Below are 15,484 nucleotides of genomic sequence, written 5' to 3'. Positions count from 1 at the left end.
TCGTTTAGCGTGCACTGACAGATGAATTGAACATCGAGTGGTCACAGATTATAGATCTTTACCTGCTGAGTTTCCTGTGCTTGCTGCTGTTGCTCTTCGTCATATTCTTCAGTTCCTCAGATGGGAGGACCATGCCACTATCGGTCTGCTCATCCTGAAACCAAAAGTATCAGTGTTAATGGATTTCCTTGATGTGATATGTTTTCAAATTAGCAGAAGTCGAGGTGTTTTCTTACATCAGGGGTGGTTTGGTCCTCGCAAGGCAAATGCTCAAAAGTCTGCAGTGTGGCCATGCCCCTCATGTAACTGCACAGATTGGGTTCAGATTGAAAAAGCAAGTTGGAAATAGAGGAAGTCACTTTCTGTCCATTTTTTTGGTTTTATTTCTCAAGACTTCTATATTAGAATTTATTATTCATGAACTTTCAAGTTGACACTTATGTGCTGCACTTGCTCATTCTCTTTGTTTTTCCTTTTTTTTTTACCTCAGGTTTGTGACTGCGAGTGGATTTTCTTTGAAGGCCTCACAGCGATCGCTTTCTCCAGTCATAAAAGATCCCAGAGGAATATAATCCTTCCCATCCTGTTAAAGAGAAAGTATGAATTGGGGGCATTTTTAAGGCCCTTTGTGTAGACAAATGTTGTTGTAATGATCTCTGACCTGTTGCACTCTCGCTTGTAGCAGCTCTCCCATTGTCTCCACCAAGTTAGTGAAGGTGGGTCGGTCGGCGGGGTTGGCCTCCCAACATGCTAGCATTGTGCTGTAACTGTACACAGAAGACACACAGGTACACAGCATTTGCAGAACTCTCTGCAGTAATGTGAAAAACTAAATATAAGCACCTTTAACACCTTTGCAAAACCACTTTTGGCAGCAATAAAGTTTAAGTAATCGTTTTCGGTATGTCAATGACGTCCCGAGATCCTGTGGCTGCAAAACAAGCCCAAATCATCACCTTTTCTCCACCACCGTGCAGCTGGTATGAGGTGTTTGTGCTGATATGCTATATTTGGCTTTCACCAAACAAGGTGCTCTGCCAAAGGTCTCCACTTTGCACAATTAATCAAATTTTTTATCTTGATCATGATTTTCTTTTTGCCTCATGCAATTAAATTGAGCACGACTGGGTGATATTTTAATTGCATACAAAAGCAGATCAAGCACTTGCTAAATCAGCACCTGACCACACGCCGCATATACTGATCACAGCTTCTCCCTGCACACCGTGCAGCTTAAAGTTTCCTGAACTGGTCTGGACAAGCAACAAAATTTATGACAAGATTTATAAATCAGTCACATTAAAAGACTTATTTATGACAAAATTCAAATGGGAAGTGCTCGTCCCTCAAATTGGATCATCATCATCAACACACACCTGAATTCTCCAGATGAGCAAACTGCCAAAACTTCTACTTTCATAGAAGCAGCTCATTGTTGAAAATAAGTTAATCACGTGCATCTGATTATTAGCACCAGGCTGCTCCTTACCCTCTTAAAGGCTATGGAAAAAGTAAGGATGTATCTGATTGCACACAAACAGACATGATAGCAGACATAATAAACTGGAAATTGCGACACACAGATAGCAACAGAGAAAAAAAGTGTCTACTCTAAACATACTTAAAGATTAGCAGTATGATAACAGAATGGCTGTTTTGGGAGTCCAAAACAAACATCTTTCTGCGAAACTAAGAGCTGTGGTTAAGGTTGAAGTCAGTGGTTGGACCTATTTTGGGTTCAAACATCCGCTCAGATCTCTGGTGAACAGAAGGTGGCAAAACCTGCTCCTAACCAGCTCGATCAAAGTTGATCAAGTTGAACAAAAGAGAGCAAATATCAATCACCTTATCTGAACTTGAATAACCTTAAATTGTAAGTTAAAGGTCAATTAAGGATACATTTTTTGATTGTTTAAACTTCCGAAAAAAACAGTTTAACTCTCTTTCATACACACACACGGTCAAAACAGTGTCCAAAGTTTTAAATAATGAGGTCAGCATATGTGCAGATGATCCCTGTTTGCCCACAGCTCAGGCTTCAGACAGCACTGAATGCTTTGATTTTGTCGTAGTCTAGCATGAGCTCTGTGCGATATCAAAGAGAGCAGATATGCATAATGTGGCTATCTGAGGCACACGGCTCTGGCTGTAAAGACACCAACTCCGCCCACATGCTGTTCAAACCTTTTGTTTGTGACGAGCACACAATTAGAAGAAAGCCCGCTTAATAAGAAGGCCTTAACGGAGGCTCATAGAGAGAGGAGCTAAGCAGCTTCTGTTAGAGAGTGGACGAGCTACATAAGAGCTGCACAAGTTGCTAAAGTTGAGCCAAGAATAAAAATAACAGAGCTGGAAATGAGCATTGGTCACCTTACAGTGTTTTTTCAAAAGAGGATAACTTTATCAACCATTTCAGATCTTTTAAACCTTCCCATCCATCACCCATCGATCGATCAATAGGTCTGGATGGGTCCCTGGACCGAAGGTCAATCAGTAAATAGATAGTGGAGTATATTTCCTCCCCATAAGCAGCTGTTAATAGAAAGTGATTGAAGAGACTGGTTATGATGATGCGCTAAAGATTAGCAACACATTTTGTTCTTGGAGTTCTACATGCAGGGATTTTCTTACTGTACAAAATAATAAGGTATACATTTCTGCACAACCCAAACCACCAGCTCACATCTCAGGCGTGCTGTATTCTGGCGCCCGCATCCTTGTTCCCCCTTTCAGCCTGTGGCAGAACTCTTCATCTATGTGAAGTCCAGGGTACGGGGACGCTCCTATTAAGTGCACACATTTTGGTTCATGAGGCTCATATGCTTGTGCAGACATTATGTAATGATTGTCCATCCCGTGCCTATGTTCAGAAAAAGCACACGTCTCTTACCCAAAGAGAAGATCTCCCACAGCAGTATGCCGTAGGACCACACGTCACTCTGGGTGGTGAACACCTTGTCAAAGATGGACTCGGGAGACATCCACTTGAGAGGGAGTCGGGCCTGTCAGACGGTGAAGACACAGGATTACCAAACCTGGCTTATGTGAGAAAACTTTGAAGGATGGCTGATTCCAAAGAATCACAATAAATCTTTTTAGGGAAAACAAGTTCATGATTTTTATGCTTCATACCTTTGAACCACTCAACATAATGAGTTTATTTATTTATAAAAGCCTTGGTGATAGACTGCCATGACAAAACTACTTCCCCATTTTGGACTGAAAACCACACCTATTATATGAACAACACTTTGCAAGATGTGTCACTTTGTGTAAAAAAAAATAAGAGTAGTGTGTCATCTTTTTCAAACCAGGTTCCTCAGAAATACTCACATCTCCTTTGCGGACGTAGTCGGGGTCTTTGTAGATGTCCCTGGCCAGGCCGAAGTCACATATCTTCACCACTTTATTGTCTGACAGTAAAACGTTCCTCGCGGCCAGGTCTCTGTGAATACACTGATGCAGGCGCACACAGAACACAGATGAGGACATAAAACCAGTATACGTGTATGTGTATGCCCACAGGTGGAATAGCAAAGAGTCAGACCTTGCGAGAGGCCAGAAACTCCATTCCTCGTGCCACCTGAAAGCTGAAAGAAATGAGATCCTCCAAGTAAAGAGGGGAATTGGGAGCAGTTTGTGGATCTAGAAGCAGAAGAAACAGAGAGGTGTCAAAAGCAGTTTGATTAATGACGAGAATAAAATGTTCACCAGGCTCAGGTCTTACAGAGGCCCTGCTCATCTCTCTCATCAAAGTCTGTGTGAAAGCTGCTCTGGTCGTCGGACACGCTGCTGTCCCAACACTGCCCTCCACCCTTTACTCCAGCCAGCTGAATGAATCAAATAAAATACTGCATGATGAAGTAAAATTTAACATCTTTAACATCGTCCAAGTTGCTGGTGAACCACATAGTGGTAGGTTTAACTGTATATCAAACATGCCTTACAAATCAGGTGTCTTGCAGGTATTTTGGTCTTACAGTTCCTCTGCTATAAGATTACACTTCGGGTATGTTAGATTGGATTGAGGACTGAGGCAGACGTGTCCTCTGAGATCTTCTAAATTGTAGTTTTTTCATTATTTGTTAGTGGAAAATGAATGAAAACATATTTTGCTTTTGGGAACTGAAGAAACTTTTGAGCTATTTGTGAACTTTGAAATTAGAGAACATCGTGACCCACTTAAGAACTGATAAACATCTTTGAACTTCAAACCGATTGCAGAAGTGAGTTTTTTAAGTGTACGATTTTGTAACCGTGTACAGCACAAGGGAGTTAGTATTGTTCCGTCAACCACAAGTAACTCAAAGGCCTGTTTTATTTTAAAAAATAAGTTCAGCAGCTGAACTCACCCGGTCTTGTACAAACACGTCTCTCTTGTTCTTTAAGAAGGTTGAAAGATTTCCAAAACGACAGTACTCGACAATGACCATGAGCGGTCCTGTACACACAGGACAGACACACAGTAAGTAAGTGCAAGGCAAGGTTATCACAGCTAACTAAAACTTAAAGTAGATGTGAAAAAAACACAGTTTAGTTAAGAAGAAATAAAAACAAAAACTGGACTTTTGAACAAAAATAATTTAACTGAAATTATTTTGTGAACTTGTAAACTTACAAATTAAATACAAATATAGAGGAAATATCCTTAACTTTAGTATTAGTTAGTGTGATAAAAATTATGGTAAATTATGTTCTTAAAAATTTGGTAAAACTTTGCCTGATGAGGCTTTGATGGATGTGCTTATTGAGTTTGTTTTTACAGATTTTCCTAAATATGACATATGTCCTCTATTCAATAATAATTAAAAATAAAAATAGAAGACCAAAGCTAATGGAAGAATAGTGAAATTAATAAGACCTAACCCAAAACAAATGGGTTTCAAAGAGTTAAAACTAAACTGAAGTGACAAGAAACTGTCTTGAAACTGACTGAAACTAAACTGAATTAAATTAATAAATGAATCAATAAATAAAATAATGATAAAACACAAAAAAGTAACTATAAATACAACAAACTGTAATAACTCTGTTGTAAGGCCACAGATGCGCAGGTACTGATTGCGAATTCAAGTAAATTAACAGGAACACAGTGACTCCACACATATGTGGTGACAAATGCATGGAAACCCCTCGACACACACACACACACACACACACACACACACACACACACACACACACACACACACACACACCTCCTGGTTTGGTGCAAGCTCCCAGAAGGTTCACGACATTCAGATGGTTTCCAATGTGGTTGAGGATCTTCAGTTCAGTCATCAATGCCTTGTGTTCGCTGGCTGTAGCGCCCTCTGGTGGATAGAAGGAAGAATAGTAAAGTGAGTGTCAGAAAAGGGTTTTAAATTGTAGTTAAATTTAACCGAATATCATGGACCTAACCTTTGAGCATCTTCACAGCCACAGTCTTGCAGCTGGTGCCGTTGTCTATACCAAATGCAGATGCCTGCATGACTTTACCAAAGGCCCCACGGCCTAGAAGCTTTCCTGAGAGAAAAAAGACAGCGTGAGAATGTGAATGGAACGGATACGGGAGGTGTGTTTTGTGTCTTTTTAAAACAACTCAGTTAATTATGATTATCATCCAATCCAGATGGGAGGAGCTGATAACAGAAGACTTTAGACCGTACCAGCTGCCCATCTGTCCAAATCCCGCCCTGATGACCGTAAGAGCTGATTAGTTTCGGTAAACACTGTTTACATGTCTCATGCTGGGGTTAATTAGCTGAGCACAGACAACACAGACTAAAAGTCTGATTAATGGAATGAGAGTCACTCCCAATAATAAGCTGATAAGGTCTATGAGAAAATCCTTGTGTTGTTACGTGGGCTTAAATACCTCCTTTCTCTCCCACTGCATTCACAACATCAGTCTGATCTCAGCCCACACAAGAGTATCAGCTAAAAACATTTTTTCTTTAATAGATTGAACCAGCATACCTAATTTCAGGCGCTCCCGGGGGAACTCCCATTGGTTGGGGTCATAATGCAACCTCTCGCACTGCTCATCTATCGGCCTCTCTCCTGTGTCCAGTACGATTGACAAGTACTCGGTTTTGGTGTATGAGCTGTTGGGCTTTGGAAGACGGTCGGTATCAGTTAAAAGAAAAAAAGAAAAGAAAAAAGAATTACTACAGAACCTGGCAGATCAGCTGCACCATAGTCAGTTTAGAGGGACTCTGAGACATTGAAAAGCAAGCGGACATAAATAACTATAAAGTCAGATTTTTAGTTACTGTGAAGCTGAGAGCATCTTTAAAAGGTTTGTCTATGCATAAAGGAGACATAAAAATCATAGATTTGTCATCAAATAATGTCGTCAAAAGCTATTATTTAATGAGCTAGTTTCATTTATCATATACGCTATTATATATTTTATATGTATCATATTATTACTATTATTACTGTATATAAATGTACCAGCATAGAGCATAGTTTGCACCCTAGCAACCGTTTTCTCTAACAACGGCACGTTGAAAAGGAAAAAAAATGTAAATTGTGCAGTCAAATGCACAATTAATTTGTTTTTGTACCTATCGATGTCAATGCATTAATTAGTATATTCTGTTGTAGGCTAAGCCGTCAAGCGGTTTCCGTAGTGTAGTGGTTATCACGTTCGCCTCACACGCGAAAGGTCCCCGGTTCAAAACCGGGCGGAAACAGACCTTTACTTTAATCTCTCTAAAATAAATAAATAACTGAATATCCCGGAGGAACCCACCCGAGGGATTAATAAAGTATCATCTAATCATCTAGTTTAATCTAAGCCACTAGTTCTTTAAACATATACAAACACCTTGCATCAGTCTAGGAAAATAAAATTATTATGGAAATTGTTATTTACCAGCATAAAAATATTCACTGAGAAAAATATATGAAAGAGGAGAGGGAGGTTAAAGGAAGAGCTGAGGTGCTGGTGAAAAATCGCCCTCAATCCCAACACAGTTAACTTTAGTTCTGTGAATTCAGGATGATCGCCAAAACATGATGGGCATTTGCCATGGTCATCCTCCATCAGTTATTCTTTCAGTGACATAGAAAACATAACTGACTGCAGGATGGAGTACCTGCGGCAACTTGGAGGGGTAAGGGGATCTTAATAGTAAAAGTGGAGCCTCTTCCTGCCCATCTAAAGCTACCACCAAAGCTACCAAACATCAGCCAGAGTAGCATTACACAAGTCCAATAAGTGGGATAATGGTAGGGCAGAAGTGCTACAGTGTGGGAAACACTTAGACAAATAAAATAAAAGTGACAGCACGCAAACTGCTGTTAGGCAATCAAATTGGCAGGAGAGTGAGAAACACTCAGCCACATGACAAACAGATGAAAATAGCATATACAACACTGTAGGATCACAACACAAGGCTGCTGCGCAGCAAAAAGGCTCAGCTCTATTATTCACAATCAGCACCTGTAATGTCGACATGGATGTTGGATAATGGCTATTACTGTAGTGTTGCCTCTGTACATAATTACAGTGGATGCGATAGAAGTGGAAGACGTTTAGTTTTAATTACAGGGATTTGCAAACGTATTGGATTTACTGTTTATGAGTTATAGACATTTTTTATACAGATTGCCTCTTTTTTAGAGGCTCAGAAATAATTGGCAAGCAGTTTCATAAGCAAGTGAGGGCTTTCCCCCATTTCTTTTAATGACAAACTAAACAGATGAAAGATCTGGAGCTGGTCTGATTCCAAGAAACAGAGGTCATTATTAGACCAAGAAAACGCTCAAATAAACCTATCAGCGAGAGAGGAAAAAAGAAGGAATGCAGTGGGCAGCTCTGCAACATCAAGGGGCCTCAAAAAGAGTTATGGAAAAACTAGTTTGGACAGATGAAACCAAGGTTACCAAAATGATGGGAGGAAAAAAAAAGATTGGAGAAAGAGAGAAACTGTGGATGGATTGTGAAGTGTACAGGATAATGATCTAAAGCATACTGTAAAAGCAATCTAGGACTTTTTCAAATATATGAAGTATAGAAAACATAAAAGTGATAGTACATATTTTTCTCATTATGCATAAAACAACAAAAAAAACAAGCAAAATAATTCTCTCACCTGCTTCATTTTTCGTATGACGAGCGTGAGCAAAAACCAAAAGAGAGCAGCCACCACACAGGTACAGGTGAGAGTAGGGATTTCAAGAAATGAGCTTTCTGGAGCACCTGCACACATAAAGACACCCAGTAGCTTAATGCTGCTTAAATCTCAAGGTATTTATTCTTTTCTCTACATAAAAATCCTGGACTGAGCAGCGGAGGGTAGAATATATGTACATAAAAGAATATATTAATTGATAAAAATTAATGTTTATTCCTTTTTGCAGTTCTGAGAATTACAATAGTTTATCAGACTGAGGTACTTGATGCTTTAATTATCCATCCGAATGGGGTCACTGTGATTTCAAGGTCACATAACGCACAGAGACCATCATCCTTCCCTCTCATTAAATGTGGGTTTATTACTATTTTCAAATCTTTTTAATGGGATGATGAAGAAATGCCCAGCTCACTACTATGTGGAGCCTCTTGGAGACGTAGGCCGGACCCTTCCGGAGGAAATAAAAATGGGAGACAGCTTCCTTCCTCACTGATCCGAACACAACAACACACACACACACACACACACACACACACACACACACACACACACACACACACACACACGGTCAGTTCTCTTTTTCCGGACCTGGACTGGGAGGAACCCCAGAGGTCCTGCCTTCTCTACTACCTCCGGACGTCAGTGTGTGTGTGTGTGTGTGTGTGTGTGGGTGGGTGTGTGAATGAGGGAAACTGAACAAAAGGCTGAGTACGTTTATGTTAAGACGTACTTTGATCAATGTTTACTTAGAAATTAATAAACAGACGTTCATCATCCTCCATTAATAGAACTGACACACTCTCTGTATAAACACTACATCAAAACAATGTGATGTACTTTACTAAATGTCTGCATCCACATTACACACCTATTTAAACACGTGAAAACAAAGCACGTTCAAAAGTGGTTATATATGGATGTGTTACATAGGCAACTGTGTGGAGAGCCAATTAAAAGGCAGCGATCCTTACCGCTAACCCATATGTAGGCCGAGCTCTCCGCAGACCCCCTCTCATTGGTTGCCTGGCACGTATACAGACCCTCGTCCTCCACTGTGATCCGGTCAATATGGAGCCTCGCTTCCTCTGCTGATATAACAATACCTAAAGACGGCATCAAATAAGTTACAGACCACCGGTTTACCGCTAAAGTTTACGCGTTAAGATTTCTTTACCTGATCCCTGCAGCAGAGCACGCTGGTCTTTGTACCATGTGATGGTTGGGGGTGGGACCCCTCGAGATGGACAGCTGAGGGTCACTGAGCTGCTAACATTGACGGTGCAATCTGTCAAATTACTCACCAGGACAGGAGGCTCCAGGACTGAAGGGGAAGAAAGAGATGAATTATGATAACTTTAATCTGAATTTTCTGCTTAATCTGTCTCATGTAATATTTGAGAGATTGTGTATTTATGGGACTTACATTGCCACTAGTACTACTTCTAATAATAATAATGAGCTCAAAAACATTCTGAGTGGTTCCTCGACAAACTACTGCAGCAGTGTCAGTGGTTCCTTGAGGATCTTTTGCATCTAACAGTGCAGCACAGATGGGTGTTTGTGTGTGTGTGTGTAATCTAACTGAATGCATTAATTATACTGTCCTTGTGGTTTATGCATGTATTTCCATTTCCCCCTTGTTTTATACTTCTGCTCCACTATATTTCAGAGGTAGGCGATTGATTTTACTTCATATCATTATTGAAGAAGTATAGTAATTTTTATTTTTTTAATTTAAATTTAAATTTTAAATTTTTAAATTTTTAATATTTTTTGCAGCAGAAAACACAAAAATAATCAAGTTTAAACATTCATTTGACAGATTACCGAGACACCAGAGTACTGTTTAAAGCAAAATCATCTCCACTTTGATTGTTTGGTAACATTATGCCATAGTGAGTTATTTTCCTTTTTGATGAAATAAAGAAACAGTAGCGAGCTTCAGACGTTTGTGTCATCTTGTACATTTCTATTGCAAGAATAATTTGTACTTTGAGCACATTGTTTCTGGCAGTTTCCACTGCTGTTTCTACTTTTAGCTCTGTTTTGATCTATACTAACTAAGGAAATGGAAGTCTCTTTTGCTTATTGCCAACTTTGTTCATTTTCATACTCTTCATTACAGTTTTTCCGCTTTGCCTGTTGTGGCCAAAATTAGTGACTGCTGAACAGTAAAAATACACCAGAACAGGAATCATGAGCCAAAATACACAATGATTGTGTATTTTAGCTGTATATACAACTACAGAGTCACCTGAATATGGCATTAATTGCACACACACGCACACACAAACATAAATTTGTAAGATTATTGTTTGCTGAGGATTATTTAAAATCTGTAGAAATGCAACCAGAGCTATTTTCTCCCACAGTTCTCTGGATCTGTGCCACTTCTGGACAATAAGTATGAGCTGGTAGTGACACATGTAGAAGAATGGGCTTGATGAAAACACATTTTTCTTTATTATGGAAAAACACAACTGTGCCTTTGACTTTGGCCCTACAACTGCTCATGTTTGGGTCGTCTGGCACCTTATATCAAACTGTCAGCTGTACTCTACTTGCAAGTGTCACCAGTAGTGACACATGTTTGAATAATTGATAAATAAATGTATAGATGAATATGAATGGAGTTACATAGATGTTTTATTCTTTGTTATGTGATTTAAATGTTAAATTAGCAGAAGTTTTAGGATTATTTTGGTTTCTCCTCTTGAGCAAAAAGTCCCCGTAGTTGACCTTTAAAGTAACTTTATAGCCTCTACATAACTTGAGGTACAGTAAGGATCCATTTACCCACTGCTGATAAGAACTAAAAATAAGAACTTCTCAGTTCTTGTGGGCTAATCTGTTTTTTCACCACTTGATAATTAACAAAAAAAAAAAATTGCCGGTTTTTACAGTAGTCACAGTCGTAGTTACAGTCTTGAACAGTTTTGTGATAAAGTGAAACTGCTGCTATTTGTTTCCCATAGTTTTCTGGACCCGTGCCACTTTTGGACAATAACTACAATGCTGGTAGTGACACACGTGGAAGAGTGGCCTTGGCTTAAACCTGTGACTCAGCTGAAGTTTGGGTCCTCTTGGGCCTTTTTTTTTTATTAATAACCCTGCAATACAAAGAGCAGCAACAATGGGGTGAATTCAAGGTTAATAAAATTAAACTCAAAACTCAAACTAAGTCTGAAAAACTAATAATAAAAATGATTATTATTATTATTAGTAGTAGTTTTTACTGAACTTCATGACAGATTAAAAAAACAACAAAAAACAACAAAAATTAATTTGGATTGGAGTTTTAACTTGCATTATATTTGCAACATTTCTTCCCTTCAATTTATTGCTTAAAAATCTATCGTGCAATTTTATTTTTTAAATTTATTTATTTTTTTGCCTGTCCCATTTGGTTCTTTAGCCGTCAGAATTGTTGTCTGAAGACCAACAAGGATACCCAATGGATTTACTTTGCCAAATGGATCATCACGGCCTTGCCGTATTGGTCCATTTGATCGACCTTTGTTGTTATTATTTATTTTATTTTATTTTATTTTCAGTTGTTACAGACGGGACAGACATGAGTGAGGGATAGGAAAGGGAGAAAGAAAGATGAAGGAAAAGAAAAACAGAAGGGAAGAGGGACAGTGAGAAAGGGCACTTAAAAAGAGAAAGAAGAGAAAAAAAATCTCCTGGATCACCTGTTGAGAGAAAAAGAAGAGAAAACAAGCAAAAAAAAACAGAGCAACATACTAAACACAACACCATCACGTTAATCTAGCTAAGTGTAAACAGCAGTATCAGCGCGCTTGTATTCAAAAGGTTTCCCCATGTAATGGTCTGCTAGAGGGTGTAGAGAGCCATAGCCCCGTCCCCCAGGGCATGAAGCAGGCATGGAGGAGATCCAGGCTCCAGACATCCAGAGGCCCCAGAGTGCGAGAGCCCAAGGAGGACCACCGGAGGGGCATCCATGCCACCCTCCTGGGAAGAGCTGAGGAGAGCCCCAGATGAGGGGTCACCCAATAGCCACGGAGCAGAAGCCAGAGGGGGCTGCAGTGACGTGCTCGCCGGCTCTACCGGCAGCCAGCTGTGCCAGAGTGAACCGAGTCACAGGCCCAGAGGCCGGAGGCCTGAGGCCCCCTTTGCCCCGGAAGAGGCCTGACCGAGCAACAGGCACCAGGCCCTGCCAAGTAGCCACCGGGAGTGAGCTGGTACATACCTGAGCGCCCAGCCCCAGACACCAAGAACCACCAACGCACCGACCCCTGAGGGCATCAGTTACCGGCAGGGAGTGTGGTGAGGGGAGATAGGCCTTTGGAGGGCCTGGGAGTTCCCAGAGAGGTGGAGTGTAAGACCCAACCTGACATATAGACACAGACAAACAGGCACACACAGACACAAACATGCATTCCCACCCTCATGCACACATATACAAATACTCAGCACTCACCCAACGTAGGGATAGACATACATGGACACTGTACACACAATCACACTCCCCAAACAAACTCTATACCCCGGGTCCAGGTACCCTCGCCCCTGGAGGGGGAAACAGCACCTAGACCCAGGAGATGTTACCCTTTCCCCCGGGGTGGAGGCAAGCAGACTGCCCCAGGCTCCGCAGCAGCAGGGAGGCCCCGCATCCCAGATCTCAATCGGACGGCCAACACCTCCTCCCAGCCCCCCCGCCCCGATGGCCAGCAGAGAACAGGGGTGTGTGCAATTTTTTTAGTGTGGGCAGTAATCACACTTCTGCTGTAGGAGTCTCAAAAACGTACAAAAAACTCACGTAACAAATCTGACTCATTCAGTGTGAGGGGGTTAAAAAAAATAAGCCATCTGAAATAAAATAGAAATATCCAGGAATTGTTCTTAATTTACGTCAACGCAACATTCCGGACAAAGCTTTGGTACATTTTCTTTACTAAGACGTTGGATGTCCACATGACACGACTTTGAGTTCAGAAAGTGTTGTGTGTATTCATAGATAGAGAGTGACTCCTGTTTTGAAGTGATAAATAAAAGGAGTAAAAGTGAAAGTAATAAAAATGAAAGTAAAACTATGGATTTTCAAACAAGAAAAACTGAGCTGAAACAATCAAAAATCACTCCGGAAATGAAGTGAAACTGAATTGAACTAAAAATAAAAGAAAAACCAAAACTAATTTCAGAACGTTTTCATTGTGCGGACAGCTGCTTGTGCGTGAGTGCATACAATGAGCCCAACACAGCTCTTATACACATAAACTGCACAACGATACATGATAATAAAAACAGATGACTTCATACTCTCCATGTTTTAAATTTTTCTCCATTTCTCCCCTTGTTTTTCCAGCCCCACCACCACCACTTCTTTCATCCTAGTCACCCCGTATCTCTAGTAATTCCCTTGCTGGGTGTCCCGTGGGAGGAAGTTGACGCGCTAAGCCCTGATTGTATTGAGAACAGCCGTAAAAGACACGAAGAAAAGTCACTTAACCACAGCAACTGATTGTTGTTTCCTCTATCTTCCTCCTGCACAACAATTGATGATTGTCTGTGAGGGCTGGGGCCTGACAGTGTCTGATTGGCTGATTGTTCCTGCAGCGCTGCACAGGGGCCTGTAAATGTGGCATTGTGGGAAGTGCCATTGTGTGCTCTTCCTCCAGTCAAGAGCTCATTCCCACGTGAAAGAGGTGCTGAGCTGGAGTGCAAGAGCAAAGCTAGGGTGGGGCCCCAGGAAACTAAGGGGACCCATTCCCAAGCAGCAAGACCTCTGCGAATGTGTGTGTTTGCAAACAACTGCAACATAAAGTACTAGAACAACATGAAGAGGCTGTGAGTTTAAATGTCCTCAATATTTCCTTTTTTTTCTTTTCTTTTTATAGAAAACTAATTTTAAGTTAAACTCCTTCTGTAAGTCTGCAAACACATATTCAAGATCGCCATAAGCAAAATAGTTCAAACTACAATAGGTTTCACTAATCTTCAAAAGCTTTGTGCAGCTTTATGTCTCTAGATTTCATTTATCCCACTGGAAGAACTTCAAACCTTGCATGTCATTATTTGTAAGAAGGAAAAGAACTTAAGACCTCTAGCATGAGCCAGCAAATAACTAGCTGTGGAATAAATACTTCCTGTGTGAAGGTTAAAAGACTGGATTTATAATATTAAATATATCTGACTTTGTGTGGTTTTAAAAGGGTACTGTAAAAAAAAAAAAAAAGCTTTCTTCTTTATGAGTGCATTAGGTTGAGATTACTCACTTGTCACCTCCACCTGTGTGTCCAGGTGTGTCTCCTGCCCGGTGACGATGTGGCGGGCGGAGCATCTGTAGGCTCCACTGTCTCTGGCCGTCAGGTTGCTTATTAACAGGACCAGCGAGTTGGAGAACTCTCCAAATGTGAACTGCTGATTATTCAAGCCGCGAGACTGGGCTTCCTCTGTGTTGTTCACTCTCTGCCATGACAGTGCTGTGTACAGGTATTTATTGGCTAAACAGGTGAGGTGGAGGTCTCCACCCTCTCTGGCCTCCTCCAGCTGCTTTACACAGAAGCCTCCAGGGACATCTGATGGAGACACAGAGCAGAGAAATACATGGATTAGTTGGAAAGAAGAAGTAAGGAGGAGGTATAAACAAATAACCCTCCACTGAGATGAATAAGCCGTCTCAGTTTCCCGACATGCGAGTCTGGATCCTGACTGGTGCCTGAAACCAGGAGAGCTCATTCTACCAAGTCTTCATTTCTATAACCTTTGATGACTATGTTGAATGGCTATTGTGGGTTAAAGAAGCTAGTGGAATACAGTAAAAAGGATTTTTATTTACTTTAGCCATCTGAAACTTCCCGTGGAAACGGCTTGAGAGTTTCCTGATGGCAGATAGTGTTTATCTTTCTCGAACACCCCAAGGCCTCCCGAAATAAGTGGACCTGCCAGTCCAAGGAAGTGCGCTGCACGGGGAAGTGGAATGATAAGAGCGCCAGGTTCCTGTTTCGCTCTTGCTCACACACTAAAAGCTCAGCGCAGCCTGACTGCAGACACATACACACTCAGGTTTTACCTGTACAACACACTTCGAATGGCACGCAAAACTACAGAGTACGAAATGTACGTGATGCATGCAAACTGTTATGTGCTACCGGGTATTTTCAACTCTGCATGCTATCTTTGTGCAGGCATTTCTGCTCAGCTTTACTTCAGTTCTTGTATCTGAACAGTAATTCACACTTCTGGCTTTAAGTATATCTGCATCATACTGACTGCAGTTTTATTTTATTATTATTGTCAACCATTTAAATCCATTGCTCTGAGACATCAAGGTCTCTTTTTATATCAGTGTGGTGATCTTGCTGCAATACTCTTGCAATACTCAATATCCTTAT

General features: G+C 40.8%; 1 protein-coding gene and 1 non-coding gene across 2 annotated transcripts in view; one reads left to right on the top strand and one right to left on the bottom strand.

The window, feature by feature from the left end:
• The window catches only part of flt1 (fms related receptor tyrosine kinase 1), a 39,762-nt gene that overhangs the window by 1,661 nt on the left and 22,617 nt on the right, over window positions 1-15,484 (bottom strand). Inside the window, exons 13-29 of the mRNA XM_084939289.1 lie at window positions 14,366-14,668; window positions 9,301-9,447; window positions 9,098-9,229; window positions 8,085-8,191; window positions 5,959-6,094; window positions 5,401-5,505; window positions 5,199-5,312; window positions 4,353-4,441; window positions 3,728-3,830; window positions 3,548-3,645; window positions 3,334-3,456; window positions 2,891-3,002; window positions 2,684-2,783; window positions 662-767; window positions 486-583; window positions 237-306; window positions 63-154 (exon numbers count right to left, since the gene is read on the bottom strand). Coding sequence (XP_084795415.1) covers window positions 63-154; window positions 237-306; window positions 486-583; window positions 662-767; window positions 2,684-2,783; window positions 2,891-3,002; window positions 3,334-3,456; window positions 3,548-3,645; window positions 3,728-3,830; window positions 4,353-4,441; window positions 5,199-5,312; window positions 5,401-5,505; window positions 5,959-6,094; window positions 8,085-8,191; window positions 9,098-9,229; window positions 9,301-9,447; window positions 14,366-14,668 — 2,035 coding nt within the window. The remainder of the gene's footprint in view (window positions 1-62; window positions 155-236; window positions 307-485; window positions 584-661; window positions 768-2,683; window positions 2,784-2,890; window positions 3,003-3,333; window positions 3,457-3,547; window positions 3,646-3,727; window positions 3,831-4,352; window positions 4,442-5,198; window positions 5,313-5,400; window positions 5,506-5,958; window positions 6,095-8,084; window positions 8,192-9,097; window positions 9,230-9,300; window positions 9,448-14,365; window positions 14,669-15,484) is intronic.
• trnav-cac (transfer RNA valine (anticodon CAC)) lies at window positions 6,608-6,680 on the top strand. The gene has a single exon. It is a non-coding gene; the product is annotated as a tRNA-Val (tRNA).

The sequence above is a fragment of the Perissodus microlepis genome, chromosome 9 (genome assembly GCF_051167445.1).
Source record: "Perissodus microlepis isolate ML-2025 ecotype Zambia chromosome 9, ASM5116744v1, whole genome shotgun sequence".
Lineage (NCBI taxonomy): Eukaryota > Metazoa > Chordata > Actinopteri > Cichliformes > Cichlidae > Perissodus > Perissodus microlepis.
The sequence above is the reverse complement of the archived record's forward strand: the minus strand, read 5'-3'. Positions and strand labels throughout refer to the sequence as shown.